At 41.1% G+C, this 16,086-nt stretch overlaps 1 protein-coding gene across 1 annotated transcript; it reads left to right on the top strand.

Annotated features, from left to right (window-relative positions):
- The first annotated feature begins 41 nt into the window (after nucleotides 1-41).
- LOC122034050 lies at nucleotides 42-866 on the top strand. The gene is made up of 3 exons (XM_042593186.1): nucleotides 42-326; nucleotides 453-514; nucleotides 593-866. The coding sequence occupies exons 1-3, from the start codon at nucleotides 101-103 to the stop codon at nucleotides 710-712; spliced, it is 408 nt and encodes a 135-aa protein (XP_042449120.1). The 5' UTR covers nucleotides 42-100; the 3' UTR covers nucleotides 713-866.
- The last annotated feature ends 15,220 nt before the right edge of the window (nucleotides 867-16,086 follow it).

The following is a 16,086-nucleotide window of genomic DNA, read 5'->3' as shown; positions in this document are numbered from 1 at the left end:
CATGTTTGTTTATATTAGATATTTAAGTTTATTTATTTATAACAAGTACTCTCTTTTTTCCTGTGTTTAGGAAAGTGAAAGTGAGGATGATGGTCTTGACATGGGTGATGATGATGATGTTAAGGAACCTGAAAATGAACCAGAGACTGTTAGGAAAGAACCAACCATTGAGAAACCTACTCCTGTTTCAGCACCACCTAAAGATGCTGAAAGGCAACTGTCAAAGAAGGAGCTTAAGAAAAAGGAAATGGCAGAGTTGGATGCACTTCTACATGAAATGGGCATTGCAAATAAAGATAGTAATACTGCACAAAATGAGACAACTGGTAATGTCTTCTTTCACATAATTAGTTTATTTTTGATAGATAGTAAATTTTAATTCACTTGAGTTGCTTCATATATATGAAGTGATTGTTTAATGTGTGTTGAATTTGTTTATCCTTGTTATGCAGACAAGAAGCAACTGGAGCAAAGTAGTGAAGGGGAGAAGAAAGAAAGTGTTGGTGCTCCTTCAGCGAACATAATCTTAAAGAAGAAGAAATCCAAGAAAGAAAAATCATCAAATGAACAGGAAGAGCATGATCAAAAATAGGAGAAAGGAGACATTGAAGCTGAAGTGGCAGATGCATCTGCAGTTGACGTAAAGGAAAGGATAAAGAAGGTGGCCTCCATGAGGAAGAAGAAATCAAGCAAAGAGATGGATGCCGAATAGTTGAATAAAAGGACTTCTTACTTAAGCAGTAGGTTAATTGGTACCTCAACTGGCCAATTGTAAGAAGAATATTTGTGTAATTTGTGGATACGGATTTAATGTGTACAATACCTATTATCTTTTTAAATTGTAAGAATAATATTTGTGCTGGTTACATGGATATTGACTTGTTTGTATAATATCGGTTTTTCACTGTTTCGGAAATTGAATCCGTGTCGTTAAACAATATTGATATTACATCGATTTTCCACCCCTGCTAAAATCGGTGTCATTAACTAATATTACATCGGTTTTATACCGTTGCTGAAATAGTGTCGTTAAGTGATACTACACCGATTCATAACCGATTCGAAAACCGGTGTCGTTAAGTGATACTACACCGGTTTTAACCCGATGTCTAAAATGACAAACCTTTTACATCGCCTTCATAGACATCGGTCGAAAATGTAATAGACAGCGGTGGAAAACTGATGTCTATGAGGGTTTTTGTTGTAGTGATCGCAATCGATTAAATGACTCTCAATCGATTGGGGAGACTCTGAATCGATCGGTCGATCGATTCAGAGTGCCTCTGTGCTCTCTGGAAATGACTGAATCGATCGACCAATCAATCCAGCCTTTCTCGTGTCTGTGCGCAAGAAATCCAGTCCCCAATCAATCGGTCGATCGATTGGAGATGCCCAATCGATCGGCTGATCGATTGGGAGAGGTTCTGTGCTTGCGACATTTGCTCCTAATCGATCGCCTGATCGATTGGGCCAAACCTTCTTCGCGACACACATCCAATTGATCAACTGATTGATTGGACTATGGTTCAATTAATCGATTGATCGATTGCCCCACCTTTGACTTGCCTAAACTCAAGTCCAAGGTTCCCAAACCCAACATCCGGTCAACCGTGACCTGTTGGAACCTCATGCCTAGCATCCGGTCAACCTTAACCTGCTAGGACTTCTTTACCAAGTGCCCAGTCAATCTCTTTGACCCACTTGAACTTTTCTTCTTATGCCAAGTGTCCGGTTAGCCTTGACCCACTTGGACTTCCACTAGATGTCTGGTCACCCTTGACCCATCTGGATTTCCTCGTGCTAAGTATCCGGTTAATCCTTTGACCTACTTGGACTTCCCAACACTAGGTGTCCAGTCAACCTTGACCCACCTAGATTTCCACGTGCTTGGGTTCACTCACCAGGACTTCACCTAGTTTCACTCACTAGGATTTTCACCTGGCTTCACTCACCAGGACTTTTCTATTGCCCGACTTCACTCACCAAGACTTTCACCTAACTTCACTCACTAGGATTTTCACCGGGTTTCACTCACCAAGACTTTCCCACTGCCCGACTTCACTCACCAAGACTTTCACCTAGCTTTACTCACTAGGATTTTCACCTGACTTCACTTACCAGGACTTTTTCACTGCCCCGCTTCACTCACCGGGACTTTCACCTAGCTTCACTCACTAGGACTTTCACCTACCTTCACTCACCAGGACTTTCCCACTGGCCGGCTTTACCCACTGGGACTTTCACCTGTTTGGTTTCACTCACATGGACTTTCACCTACTTGACTTCACTTACCAGGACTTTCCATCTGTTTAACCTCCAGATAGGACTTTTACCAATCAAGTATCCAGTCAGCCTTGACTTACTTGACTCTTCTTCACACCAAACTGGTCAACCTTGACCAGAGGAGAATTGTATCAACAATCTCCCCAAACGGATGACTACATATGCAATTTCCATGTATTGTCAAACATCGAAACCCAAACATCAAGCTCAAGTTTGAGCCAACTCAATCTTAGTCAACCAGGTCAACCTTGACCTAGGGATATTACACCAACAATCTTCCCCTTTTTGATGTTTGACAATACCTTTAAGTTAGGTTAATCCCATAGCCTCAACTTCCTTTCATGCCAAAGTATAAATGAGTGTTTCTTTCATTCTCCCCCTTTCCTAGAGGGTAAACTCCCTCTTTAGGTAATGAAGGCCTAACTTAAACTCTACATTCTCCCCCTATTGGCACACATCAAAAAGAACTCTCCCCCTAAAGAGTGACTCACTGTTGTTCACAACTTCACTCGTTATTCACAACACCACAATAAAGGTTCCATACCCTTCATTATCTCCAATGCTCACCCTTGAGCATTAACCAATCCAACAATGAAGGTCTCATACACTTCATTATCTTCAATCCCCACCCTTGAGCATTAAATCTTTTCGCAAATACAATGAAGGTCTTATACCCTTCATTGTATCCAATGCTCATCCTTGAGCATTTTTCAAGAGAAGGATATACCACCTTCCATGGTTTCGGAAAATAATTTCCATGTCCTTAGCAAGTGACTCCCCCTAAAGATATGCTCGTAACTTCTTTCATTGCACCAACAATGACTTAGAATCCCTAATTCTTTAGGAAACCCAAATTTAGAAGTTTTGAGGTTCAAAACTGTAATATTGAAATCAAACCTCAACCTAAACTTCTACTTGGTCTCCCTTAACCAATCCATTCATGTTTTCATTATGAAAAGTCCCCCTAAATGTATACAAATGTGTTTCAAGGGGTTAGCAATGGTTACATAGACTAAAAAATAGTTTTAAAATGCTAAAATCAGGCTTTCTCAGCCAAAATTAGCACTCCCAAAATTAGGTTTTCCACTGATCGATCCATGCAGGTTGAATCGATCGGCTGATCGATCCAGCGAGACTCTGCTCGTGAAGGAGCGTATCTCAATCAATCTGTTGATCGATTGAGTTTCTGAAATTCTAAAATCCAATTTCAGCCGAATTTCAGAAATGCCCTAAAAATTCTACAAAGTTCTAAAAATTATGAAAACTCTTGTAGACACTTGATGTGCGTAGATTATATACTTTTTTATGCATGTTTTTACGCGCATTTACATACTTTGAGCATGCTTGATCTATGCATTTTTATACTTCCAGCTTTCCTTTTAGCATATTTACTCTTTTGGTTCGGAGATCTACTTTTTGTGCGTTTTCTGTACACAGGAGTCAATTTGGTGAAGAATCTACATCTTTGGGCAAGCCTTGGAGGAAACAAAGGGAGAAAGCACCAGGTCGTGTATCTCACACGGCCCTGCACTGGTATGGAGCTCGGGCCGTGTGGAATTTGACACCAACAGAAGAGGAAGATGACATGACCGTGTGAACCTCACACGGCCGTGTCAAGATTTGAAGCCAACCAGAGCAGAAGCCTTACATGGCCGTGTGGATCTACACGGTCGTGTGAGGTTTCCAGAAACCAAGCAGGCTGTGGCCGTGTGCACCACACGGCCGTGTGGCATTTCCAAAGAGCAGAAGGGTCCTGGCCGTGTGAGTCACACGGCCGTGCAACTTTGGCAGAGAAGGAACTGGACATGGCCGTGTGAATCTCACACGGCCGTGTGGCGCCCGATTCCCTCCTCTATTTAAACCCTCCTTCATGAATTGAAAGGGGATCTCTCTCCCTTTGAGAGAAGGCAAGATTTGGTGGTTTCCTCCCATTCTTGGGAGGATTTCTGGGCGATTCTAAGGAAGTTCTTGACGATTTCGACTCCGGAGCGAGGATTGGATCCGAAGACGAGGCTTCTTCGTAGATAAGTTTTCTCTTTTCCCCTTTTCTTGGTTTCTTGGATTGGGGATTTAAGAAATACTTGTAATCTTCATTTCTTCGGATATTCTTCCTCGATTCATGGAGTAGATCTTGTATTCTAGGATTAAGGGAGTATTTGTATGATGGATTGATGTAATCTCTTATGGATTTGCCATTTTCTTGTTTCAATGACATTGTCTTGCTTGTTTCAATTAGATCTTGAATGATTAATGGTGGTTTGTGCTTAATTCTCATTCTTGATTGATTGTTTGGATTTCTTGTGGACTTTGTAAAGATAAACTCTCACTCGATCATCCGAGGGATCCACGTGACAGGTGCAAGCCCGTGTAAGGACATTTGAGAGATAATCTTGAAGAGGAAATAGGAACATTCAAGAGAGTAGGATGGATTTTGTGATTAGTTTCTTGTATCTTGATAGATTAATAAGTTGTGGGCTTCTATGTTGATATCCGAGGAAGGCATAGTAATAGGTGTGCTTCTGTGTAAGGACAACGTAGGTTCACGTCTAATTGATCATATTTAGATACATTTCTCAGTCCTTAGCCGGTTGTCTATTGCAAGAGAGAACCGGCAACTTTCTATAAGTGCTTGGCAATAGAGGGATAAGAATTGGTGAACCATTTACATTCAAGAAATCTTACAAAGAAACCGAAACTCCTAGAATCTCCCTTATCATAACCCAAAACACTAAACTCTTATTTGTAGATCTATAATATTAGATTTGTTTACCTTCACTTTGCATTTGAAACGATTGGATAGTTGTTTAGCTAATTCGCATTGAGACATTTCTAGTGCTTATTCCAGTCCCTGTGGATACGATAATCTTTTATATTACTTGCGACATTTCCGTACACTTGCGGAGCGTGACAACACTATTTAGGATATATACTATCATGGAAAAATATTTTTCTAAGAAAGTACATCTTATTTTTAAGGATTGGCACAAACTTGAAAACTTATAAAAACTTCAATGTTTTCTTCTAGTTTATGTCTAACTTTTCAATGATGATTACTATCAAAAGATAGGTTTCACCAAGATTTTTCAAAGTATATTTAAAATATTTTTCAAAACCAATTTTCAACCATGTTCCTTGGACTTAATGCACATGACTTATATATTAGCTTTCCTAATGATTGGAGTACACATAACTATGTGTTTTGATGAACCTTAAACTCAAAAGGAATGCCCTAAATCAACATCTTGAGTTTTGTTCATCATCCTAACACCTCACTTGTATCTAATGTGTACTAAAACACATACAAGTCACCTTATAGTTCTTTGTGAGATGTAAAATTTAGTTTTTCCCTAAACTAGGGATCATGCATATCTATCTAGGCATTTTGGATTATGAATATCCACTTAGGATGTTGCTTGTTAGTAAATGACATTATCCTTAATTGTAAGGAATTAAAAAATAATGCATGATGAGTTATGGCATATATCAAAATGAATAATTTTCAAAAGAAAATTTACTATAACTACATGATGTATATATGACATGACGTGGTATTTTATATTTTTCATAATAAGCATGAATGCAAAATATGATATCATGGCATATGATGGACAAACAATCATGGTAAATTAGCATAAATAAAATATACCTAGATTACCTATCTAAGCATTCTTAACCTTAGCTAAACCTAAAATTAAGTCTAGATTGCCCTTATTTCCTTCAAGAAAATGTCAATACCCAACTTGGCATTTATTTTATTCTTTTCCTTTTTGTGCCAATGAAAATTAAAACCATTTCCTAAATTTATGGCATACTTTACTCTTCCAAAGAGTAAACAATTTAAATTAAGGCCTAACTTGCCCTTAACTCTTTAAGAAAATACCAAACTCCCAACTTGGCATTTCTTTTACTCTTGCTTTGTTGTGCCAATTAAAATTTCATCAATTTTCTTAGATTATGGCACATTTTACTCTTACAAAGAGTAAATCAATAATTCATTTCATTTTCAAAGATTAACAATAACCTTGAAAATGCTCTTTAAGTGTCAACTTCATCAAGGTTGAGTTAACTACCCTTCCCATTTGAGTTGACATTCTCTAACCCATCTAAGGGGTAGAGAAAATGCTCCTAGGAACCCAAAACTTATTGGTGCTCCTTGGATACTCTAGGTACTCACTAGGGATAACCTCCCTAGTTACCTTCCTAATGACCTTCCTAGATTTCTTAGAAGCCTTGGTCACCTCCTCTAGGTCAACTCTAGGAATTGCTTCCCTTGTGACATTCTTAGTGACTTTCTTGGACTTCTTAGAAGTCTTAGTCACATTTGTTGTTGCAAAGATACTCCTAGGGATAACTTCCCTTGTGTCCTTGACTTGACTCCTCGACCTAGAGTTGGTTCCATAGCTATAGGGAACCCTATGGTAAGAAGTTACATTCTTCTTAGCCTTAGGTTTGTATCCCAAACCTTTATAGCCATTGGATGACTTTTGCACTCCTAGACCTAGGTTATGTTCATTTTTCCCTTTTAGGATATTTTCCATCCTTTTTAGGGTCTTTTCCATTTTATCAAGCCTTGACCTCAAGACTTGAATTTTTTTTCCATAAATCCCTAGATTTTGATTTTTCATTTTGTCCTTGAGCATTTTTATTTTTAGGCCTATAACTAAAATCCTTAGATTTATTGGCTAAATTTTTATCTACCTTCCTAACCCTATGTGTGGTAGTCTTAGCATGAAGAACCACATGATTTTCATTAATTCTATCATGCCTCCTATGTTTATGGTAAATAGCATTAAAATAATATAGATTAGAACTAGCATACTTTTTATCATGATTTAATGGGGTAGACTCAATAAATGATACCTTGGGTTTTACCTTGGAAGCTCCCCCTTGACTTGTCCCTTGGGCTTGACCGACTTCTTCCCCTTTGGACATTGGCTCTGATAATGTCCTTTTTGATTACACAAGAAGCATACAATGTGCTCCTTGCTCTTCTTTGTTGTGGGGGTGGTCGCCTTGGATTTCTCCTTGCCCTTTAGTGTCGGTTGACTCTTTTTCTTGGTCAACTTTGGGCATTTGCTCTTATTGTGCCCTTTTTCCCTACACTCAAAATATATAATATAATTTTTATTATTAATAATTGAAACCTTAATACCTTCACATGTAGGGGAGACACTTGATTATTTTGATCCGGATGTAAAGACTTCTTCTTGATCCGGCAATGATGGTCCACGCTCCCCCTCAATTCTAGAGGTGAAGGTTTCTTCCTCTTCATCCTCGAATGTTGAGCATCTCTTAACTTCCGAATCCTCATGCATATGAAATAAGGAGTACACTCCTTTGCCTTTATCTTCATGGCCCCTCTTGAGGATGGACTTTCCTCTTCTTCTTCCGATGTTGAGCACCTCTCAACCTTGGAATCCTCCTCCTTTTTGTCTTGATCCAATGAGTCACCCTTTTTGGATTGTTCTTGATTTTGTACAATGGAGGGAATCTCATGAATCTTTGCCAATTTACTCCAAAGCTCCTTGGCATCCTTAAATTCTCCAACTTGAGCCAAAATATTGCTTGGCAATAAATTGACGAATAGCTTGGTCACTTTGTCATTTGCCTCGCTCCTTTGAATTTACTTTTGGCTCCATTTGCTCTTCTTGAGAATTTTGCCCTTTGAATTTTTTGGAGCTTCAAAGCCTTCCATTAGAGCAAATCATTGCTCTATCTCCATTATAAAGAAATTTTTGATTCTTGATTTCCAAGAGTCAAAGCTCGTCATTATGAATGGTGGAGGAACCCTTGTGTCGAATCCGAGTCTATCTTGGAATTCCATCTTGAAGTTGAGCCTTTTGAATTCTTTGACTTGATGAATTTTGCTCTAACTTCTTCACCCTCTAGCTTGTTGCCCCTTCCGGCAATGATTCCGATAAAGAGCGACCTCTCTCTGATACCACTTGTTAGGGTCGAAATATGCTAGAGGGGAGGGGGGGTGAATAGCTCATCGTACACTCTTTGCTTGCTTTTTTGATGATGATATGCAGCGGAAAGTACTCAAGCAATGCTAAAACTAGGATTTACTTGGTATCCACCTCAAGAAGAGGTGACTGATCCAAGGATTCATCCCTCACTCACTCATCCACTATGAAAACACTCTTTTACGGTAACTACCGAAGGCGGAGAAGCCTTGTACAAGCTCACACACAAAGATATACAAGAAGAACAAAATACAAGCTAACACAATATCAAATCTTACAAGATTTATACGGTAAAAATCCTAGCTTGCTTTTATTCTTGCTTGAATACACCTCTTGACTTGCTTGGAAGTGCAACAACACTCTACTCTGAGCCTCTAAGATCTGGTGTGTGTCGGTGAGCTCAGTGGAGAACAGATCGTGAAGATCGAAGGAGAAATGCTCGAAGCCATGTCGAAGAAATCGCTCACAACAGCTTTAAACCTACACAACGGTCGGATCTCAATCGATTGAATGACTCTCAATCAATTGGGGAGACTCTGAATCAATCGGTCGATCGATTCAGAGCGCCTTTGTGCTCTCTGGAAATGGCTGAGTTGATTGACCAATCGATCCAGCCTTTCTAGTGTCTGTGCGCGAGAAATCCAGTCCCCAATCGATCGGCCGATCGATTGGAGATGCCCAATCGATCGACTAATTGATTGGGAGAGGTTTTGTGCTCACGACATTTGTTCCCAATCGATCGCCTGTTCGATTGGGCCAACCCTTCTTCACAACACACATCCAATCGATCAACTGATCGTTTGGATTATGGTTCAATCAATCGGTTGATCGATTGACCCACCTTTGACTTGCCTAAACTCAAGTCCAAGGTTCCCAAACTCAACATCCGGTCAACCGTGACCTGTTGGAACTTCATGCCTAGCATCCGGTCAACCTTGACTTGCCAGGACTCCTTCACCAAGTGTCTGGTCAATCCCTTTGACCCACTTGGACTTTTCTCCTTGTGACAAGTGTCTGATCAGCCTTGACCTACTTGGACTTCCACCAGATGTCCGGTCATCCTTGACTCATCTGGATTTCTTCGTGTCAAGTATCCGGTCAATCCTTTGACCTACTTGGACTTCCCAACACCAGGTGTCCGGTCAACCTTGACCCACCTGGATTTCCACGTGCCTAGCTTCACTCACAGGACTTTCACCTAGTTTCACTCACTAAGATTTTCACCTAGCTTCACTCACTAGGACTTTCCCACTGCCCGGCTTCACTCACCGGGACTTTTACCTAGCTTCACTCACTAGGATTTTCACCTGACTTCACTCACAAAGACTTTCCCACTGTCCGATTTCACTCATCGAGACTTTCACCTGCCTGGCTTCACTCACAAGGACTTTCCATCTGCCTGACCTCCAGTTAGGACTTTTCCCAGTCAAGTATCCTGTCAGCCTTGACCTACTTGACTTTTCTTCACACCAAACTGGTCAACCTTGACCAGAGAGGAATTGTATCAACAATCTCCCCAAACAGATGATTGTATATGTAATCTCCATGTATTGTCAAACATCAAAACGTAAGCTTGAGCCAGCTTGAGCTAATTCAAGCTTGAGCCAACTCAAGTTTAGTCAAATAGATCAACCTTAACCCAAGAATATTGCAACAACATCTATAATATCATCTAAGTTGATTGGTTGTTGGCTGGTTTCTAACCCGCCTCCAACTCCAAGGGCAGTCGGCTGAGATGTAATTAGAAAAATGATTGACTTTATATCTTCTAACTTTTTGTTCTCTATTGCAGGTGGAGCAGAACAAAAAAACAGATTATGATTTCTAAAAACATAATGAGTTGAACACTATAAAAAAAAAAATTGAACAAATAAAATTTACATCAAGTGTCTCATTTACTCTAACAATGACAACAAAAAAATAAGTAAACTAACTTTGACAGATCCTCTCGTGGTTTTTATAGTAGATTTATTTGTGCATTGTGTTACATTGTGAGTTAATTTTCCACCAAATTTATTTTTACCTTTTGCATTAATTGCTTGCACAACACCCACAGATTCAATAGATTGCATTATTTGGTTCATGTTAGACTTTATGCATAATGATTGAATAATATAAAATAGAGCTCTCACCTTTTTCTCTGACATTAGGGTATATTTTCTCTTACTCTGCAATGTTGGCTAAGAACCAATTGGAAAAGGAAGTGCTTGGAGTTCAAACATGTCATATTTTTCTTTATAAGATAGCTTATCAAAGGCTGAGCCCTCTGTAACCTATCATTACATAAACATTGATAAAGTAATACTAAAAATTTTAAAATTATTGTAAAGTAATATGGCATTGATTTGCACCATTGTTTGTTCCACTTTTCTCATTTTTGACATCCTATGCTTTGCATTTGTGTTTAAAGAAGCTTCCAGATTGACTTTACAGTTATCTTCATGCAATGCGATCTGCAATTAAAAAAATCAATTAAACTCTGAGTGACCCTTAATTATTATCATATTCCATACAGAATTGAAAGGACTACCTGATCACTTCCAACTTTAGTATCAATGTCAGATATTCCACTCAAGTTCGTGTCTTGGGACTGTAGCACATCCACACCTTTCATTGTTGTTTATTCATTTTGCTGAGTTAACTGTGCCCCAACTGCTAAATCATCAACTTCATAGCTCTTATCTTCATTGGCAGCAATGTGAGTGTTCTTCCTGAGCTTGCATGATCTCCAATTATGACCCACCCCTTTGCAAAATGTACACTTTCCAACCTACCCCTTCTTGCTTACTTTCATGGCCTTGTACCTACTCTCAAAGACTTTAGCTTGTGATACCCTTTGCAATTTCTTAGGTCGGCCTACATGTCTTTCATTTAATGGTGGAAAAGGGCAAATTCGGTAGATTTCTCCCATTCATGGCATCCATTAAGGAAGAGAATGTCATATTCATAGCACTGGATATATTTCTCAACACTATAACACTCATCCACAAAGTCCAATGACTCTTGTTCAGCGGCCCAAATAGCTAAAAAGGCATGAATGCATGGCACCCCAGTCAAATCCCATATTTTGCAACCACAAGTTCTAACATCTAGGTTGACTGCATATTGCTCACCATAGGGATAGCACACCTCAAACAACTCATCTTTAGACTTGTGTGGAGCACACAAGGCGTTGATGCGGGAAACATCCGACGATCGAACCTGAGTTTTGATAATGATAAAGGATTCAAAGTTAAAGTTATTTGTGATCTAATGTGTTTGAATGAGTTTGCAGGATAAGTCCTAAGGTATCTTAGGCAAAAGTCCTAACTACGGTTAGGCAAGTAGAAAACCCAAGGGGGTGATAACCCTAGGCAGAAAGCCTTGACGGGTCGAGGTCTTCGGGCAAAAGTCCTAGAGTCGGGAACTCTAGGTGAAAATCCCGGTGTCGCGGATCAGGTGGAAAGTCTGGGTGGGTCATGGAGTGGGCGTCTAGCGGAAAGACCTGAAGACTTGGATGCTGAGCAAAAGCTCAGTCAATCTGGAGGATCGAACTGGCAATAGGTATACTCTCCTGAGTGGAGTAGGTGAGGATGCGTTCCCCGCTGAGGGAATAGTAGGCATCGGTTCGACCTAGGATTTTTGAACGGAAATTCAAAGTCAGAACCGGACAGTCTGGTGACTGTCAAACATTTATGTTTATATAATTATTATGTGCTAACTTTGTGTTGCAGGATATGCTTGGTATTTTGAGACTAACATATCTTGCAGGGACAAAAGAGCAAGTTTTACCTCGGATGAATAGTACTCGAGGTGCCTTCCAAGGAGCTTGGAGGCGCCTCGGGTGCAAGGATTGAGGAGTCTATGCAGCGGAGCTGGAGGCGCCCTCCAAAGGAGCTGGAGGCGCCTCAGACGGGCTTGGAGGTGCCCTCAAGGGCATTAGAGGCACCCTCAAGAGGATAAGCTGCGGGAGTTACAAATCTTATCCACGCTAAGAATCCGCCGGTGATGGAGGCGCCTCAAGGGCCAAGAAGGCGCCCTCAACGGCTTATATCAGCCATCCTCGACCAGCAGCTGAGGACAACATAGAAAAAGCAATCTTTCTTCAGTGCACTACTAATGAGACAATCCGGATGAGCTATAACAAGACCCCGACGACCCGAAGTTGTGAAGTTTCAATTTCTTGTTGTCAGTATAGTTTTTCAGTACAGTTTTATTGTAACAATCTCTTGCAATATTTGCAAGCTTATAGTTGTTGCCCAAAGTAAATGCTCAACGAGCGTGGACCTTGGAGTAGGAGTCGTCCCAGGCTCCGAACCAAGTAAAAGACTTGGCATTTGCGTTGTTTGTGTTTTATATTTCCACTGCATTTACTCATTGATTTTACGAAACGAAAAGTGAAAGCCACCAGCGCTATTCACCCCCACCCCCCCTCTAGCGCTTTTCGATCCAACAATTGGTATTAGAGCGGGGTCGCTTTAATTTAGTGCAACCACCAATCAAGTATTTTTTTGTAGTGATTTTCAATATTCCCCAAGTCAAGGTTGAACTAGTTTGACTGAGCTTGAATTGGGTCAAGCTCGAGTCTTAGTGTTTATGTTTTGATGGTTTGACAATATATGTTGATAATACATGTTGACGATACATGTAGACAACACATGGAGATTGCAGGTGCAATTGTTCATGTGTGGAGATTGTGATGGAGAGTCAAGTAGGTCAAGGTTGACCGAATACTTGACTAGGAAATCCTAGTGAGTGAAGCTAGGTGAAAGTCCTGGTGAGTGAAGCCAGGCAGATTGAAAGACCTAGTGAGTGAAGCTAGGCAGAAGGAAATCCTGGTGAGTGAAGCCAGGTGAAAGACCTAGTGAGTGAAGCTAGGTGAAAGTCTTGGTGAGTGAAGCCAGGCAGATTGAAAGACCTAGTAAGTGAAGCTAGGCAAAAGGAAATTCTGGTGAGTGAAGCCAATTGAAAGACCTAGTGAGTGAAGCTAGGTGAAAGTCTTGGTGAGTGAAGCCAGGCAGATTGAAAGACCTAGTAAGTGAAGCTAGGCAGAAGGAAATCCTGGTGAGTGAAGCCAGGTGAAAGACCTAGTGAGTGAAGCTAGGCAGAAGAGAAATCCTAGTGAGTGAAGCTAGGTGAAAGACCTGGTGAGTGAAGCCAGGCAGAAGAGAAGTCCTAGTGAGTGAAGCTAGGCAGAAGGGAAGTCCTGGTGAGTGAAGCCAGACACGGGGAAATCCAGATGGGTCAAGGTCGACCAGACATCTGGTGAAAGTCCAAGTAGGTCAAAGGGATTGACTGGATACTTGGCACGAGAAGGAAAGTCCAAGTAGGTCAAAGGGATTGACCCGATACTTGGCACGAGGAGAAAAGTGCAAGTGGGTCAAAGGGATTGACCAGACACTTGGTGAGAGAGTCCTAGCTGGTCAAGGGTGACCGGATGCTAGGTTTTATGTACCAACAGGTCAAGGTTGACCGGATGTTGGTTTGGGAGGCTTGGGACTTGATTTTGGGCAAAAACCAGCAGCTGGATCGATCAGCCGATCGATTGGCTGGAGCCCAATCGATCGTCCGATCGATTTGGGAGTCTCTGCGAGAAGCCTTCGTCCCAATCGATCAGTGGATCGATTGGGAGGCAGTCGCGAGCGCGCAGAAGCCTGCTGGATCGATCAGCTGATCGATCCAAAGGTCCCAATCGATCAGTGGATCGATTGGGAAGCTGCGGTTTGTCGCGATAAGCCCTGGATCAATCAGTTGATCGATCCAGGCAAATTCCCAGAGCACAGTGGCACTTTGGATCAATCAGTTGATCAATCCAAAGCCTCCCCGATCGATTGGGAGCAATCCAATCGATCGGGATCTGACCGTTAGCATCATATTTAGCTGCAGGCGCTCGATTCCTTCGGTAGAACTTCGAGAACTCTCGACTTTCATCTCAGATCATCTTAGGTGACTCCACAGAGCTCTCCACGCTAGATCTTGAAGATTCTTGGAAGTTTTGTCCAAGTCAAGAGGCGAAGAAGAGAAGTTAGGGTTATGGCTTTTACTGCACTTCTTGTAAGCTTTTGCTTGTTCTTTACAACCCTTTTCTTTCTTCTTGTATTGAGAGTCTTGTAGGGCTTCTCCGCCTTCGGTAGTTACCGTAAAGGAGTGTTATTTATAGTGGAGGTGTGTGTGTGTGTGTGGATCCTTGGACTAGTCATCTCTTGTGAGGTGGATACCAAGTAAATCTTTTTTGTTAGCGTTGTATGCGTTCGTTTCTTTGTATTTCCGCTGCATATCTTTGAAGAAACAAGCAACAAAGCACACGAGTACGCGACGAGCTATTCACCCCCCCCCCCTCTAGCTACATTTCGGTCCCAACAAGTGGTATCAGAGCAAGGTCGCTCTTCACCGGAATCATCGCCGGAAGGGACAAACAAAACAACCAAAGCTAGAGGGTGAAGAAGTTGGAGCAAAATTATCAAAGTTAAAGAATTCAAGAAGCTCAACTTCAAGATGCAATTCCAAGATGGACTTGGTTTTGACACAAGGGTGGCTCCACCGTACACATCTACAAGTTTCGATCTTTGGAAATCAAGGATCGAAAGCTTCTTAATGGTGGAGATAGAGCAATGGTTTGCTCTAATAGAAGGCTTCGAAGCTCCAACAAACTCCAAGGGCAAGCTTCTCAAGAAAAGCAAATGGAGTCAAGAGCAACTACAAAAGAGCAAGGCAAATGACAAAGTGACCAAGCTTTTGGTCAACTTATTGCCGAGCAACATTTTGGCTCAAATTAGAAAATTTGAAGATGCCAAGGAGCTTTGGAGCAAGTTGGCTAAGCTCCATGAAGAACCCTCCACTGTACCGAATCAAGAGGAATCCAAAGTGGACGACTCATTGGAGCAAGACCAAGAGGAGGACTCCGAAGTTGAGAGATGCTCAACTTCCGAAGAAGAAGTCCAAGAAGAAGATGATGAAGCCTTGTTCCAGGGAATGCAATGAAGGGAACAAGGAGGGAGCGTACTCCTTATTCCATGTACAAGATGATGAAGCCTCCACCTCTAGGATTGAGGGGGAGTGTAGATCATTGACCCCGGAGCAGGAAGAAGCATTCACATCTAGGTCAAAGGAAGAAGAGGATAAAGAAGCTTCCACCTCCACAAGTCAAGACAAATCTATTGGAGGAGTATCAAGTTCGGATCAAGAGGAAGCCTCTACTTCCAAGTCAAATGGAGGAGCAAGTGCCATCCCTACACATGAAGGTATAAACATTTCAATTAATAATAAAAATCATATTATATGTTTTGAGTGTAGGGAGAATGGACACTACAAGAGCAAGTGTCCCAAATTGGCCAAGAAGAAGGGCCGAGTGGCACTAAAGGGCAAAGAGAAGCCCAAGGAGACCATCCCCACAACAAAGAAGAGCAAGGAGCACATTGTGTGCTTCTTGTGCCAACAAAAAGGGCATTACTAAAGTCAATGCCCTAAGGGGAAGAAGGTGGTCAAGGCTCAAGGAGGAAGCTCAATTCAAGGGGGAGCCTCCAAGGTAAAAAGAAAGGTAACTTTTATTGAGCCTAGCCCTCTAAATTATGGTAAAAAGCATGATAGTTCTAATTTATATCATTTCAATGCTATTTACCATGAAAATAGGAGGCATGATAAAGTTAAGGAAAATCATGTAGCTTTTCATGCTAAAACCACTACACCTAGGGCTAGGAATGTAGATAAAAATCTAGGCAAGAACACTAAGGTCAATAACTACAAGCCTAGAAACAAAAATGCTCATGGACTTAATGGAAAACCAAAAACTAAGGACTTAGTAATGGAAAATCAAGTCTTGAGGTCAAGACTTGACAAACTAGAAAAGACCCTAAAAAGG

Source organism: Zingiber officinale, chromosome 11B (assembly GCF_018446385.1).
Source record: "Zingiber officinale cultivar Zhangliang chromosome 11B, Zo_v1.1, whole genome shotgun sequence".
In the NCBI taxonomy this organism is placed as follows: Eukaryota; Viridiplantae; Streptophyta; class Magnoliopsida; order Zingiberales; family Zingiberaceae; genus Zingiber; species Zingiber officinale.
Note: the sequence above shows the minus strand (reverse complement) of the source record. Positions and strands in the feature narration are given on the sequence as shown.

What these genes read in the sequence shown, in the direction of transcription:
- LOC122034050 (XM_042593186.1), top strand. Translation starts at nt 101, where the DNA reads ATGGGTGATGATGATGATGTTAAGGAACCTGAAAATGAACCAGAGACT. An exon ending in TGCACAAAATGAGACAACTG is followed by an intron (nt 327 to 452) that starts GTAATGTCTTCT and finishes CTTGTTATGCAG; the next exon opens with ACAAGAAGCAACTGGAGCAA. An exon ending in AAAGTGTTGGTGCTCCTTCA is followed by an intron (nt 515 to 592) that starts GCGAACATAATC and finishes GATCAAAAATAG; the next exon opens with GAGAAAGGAGACATTGAAGC.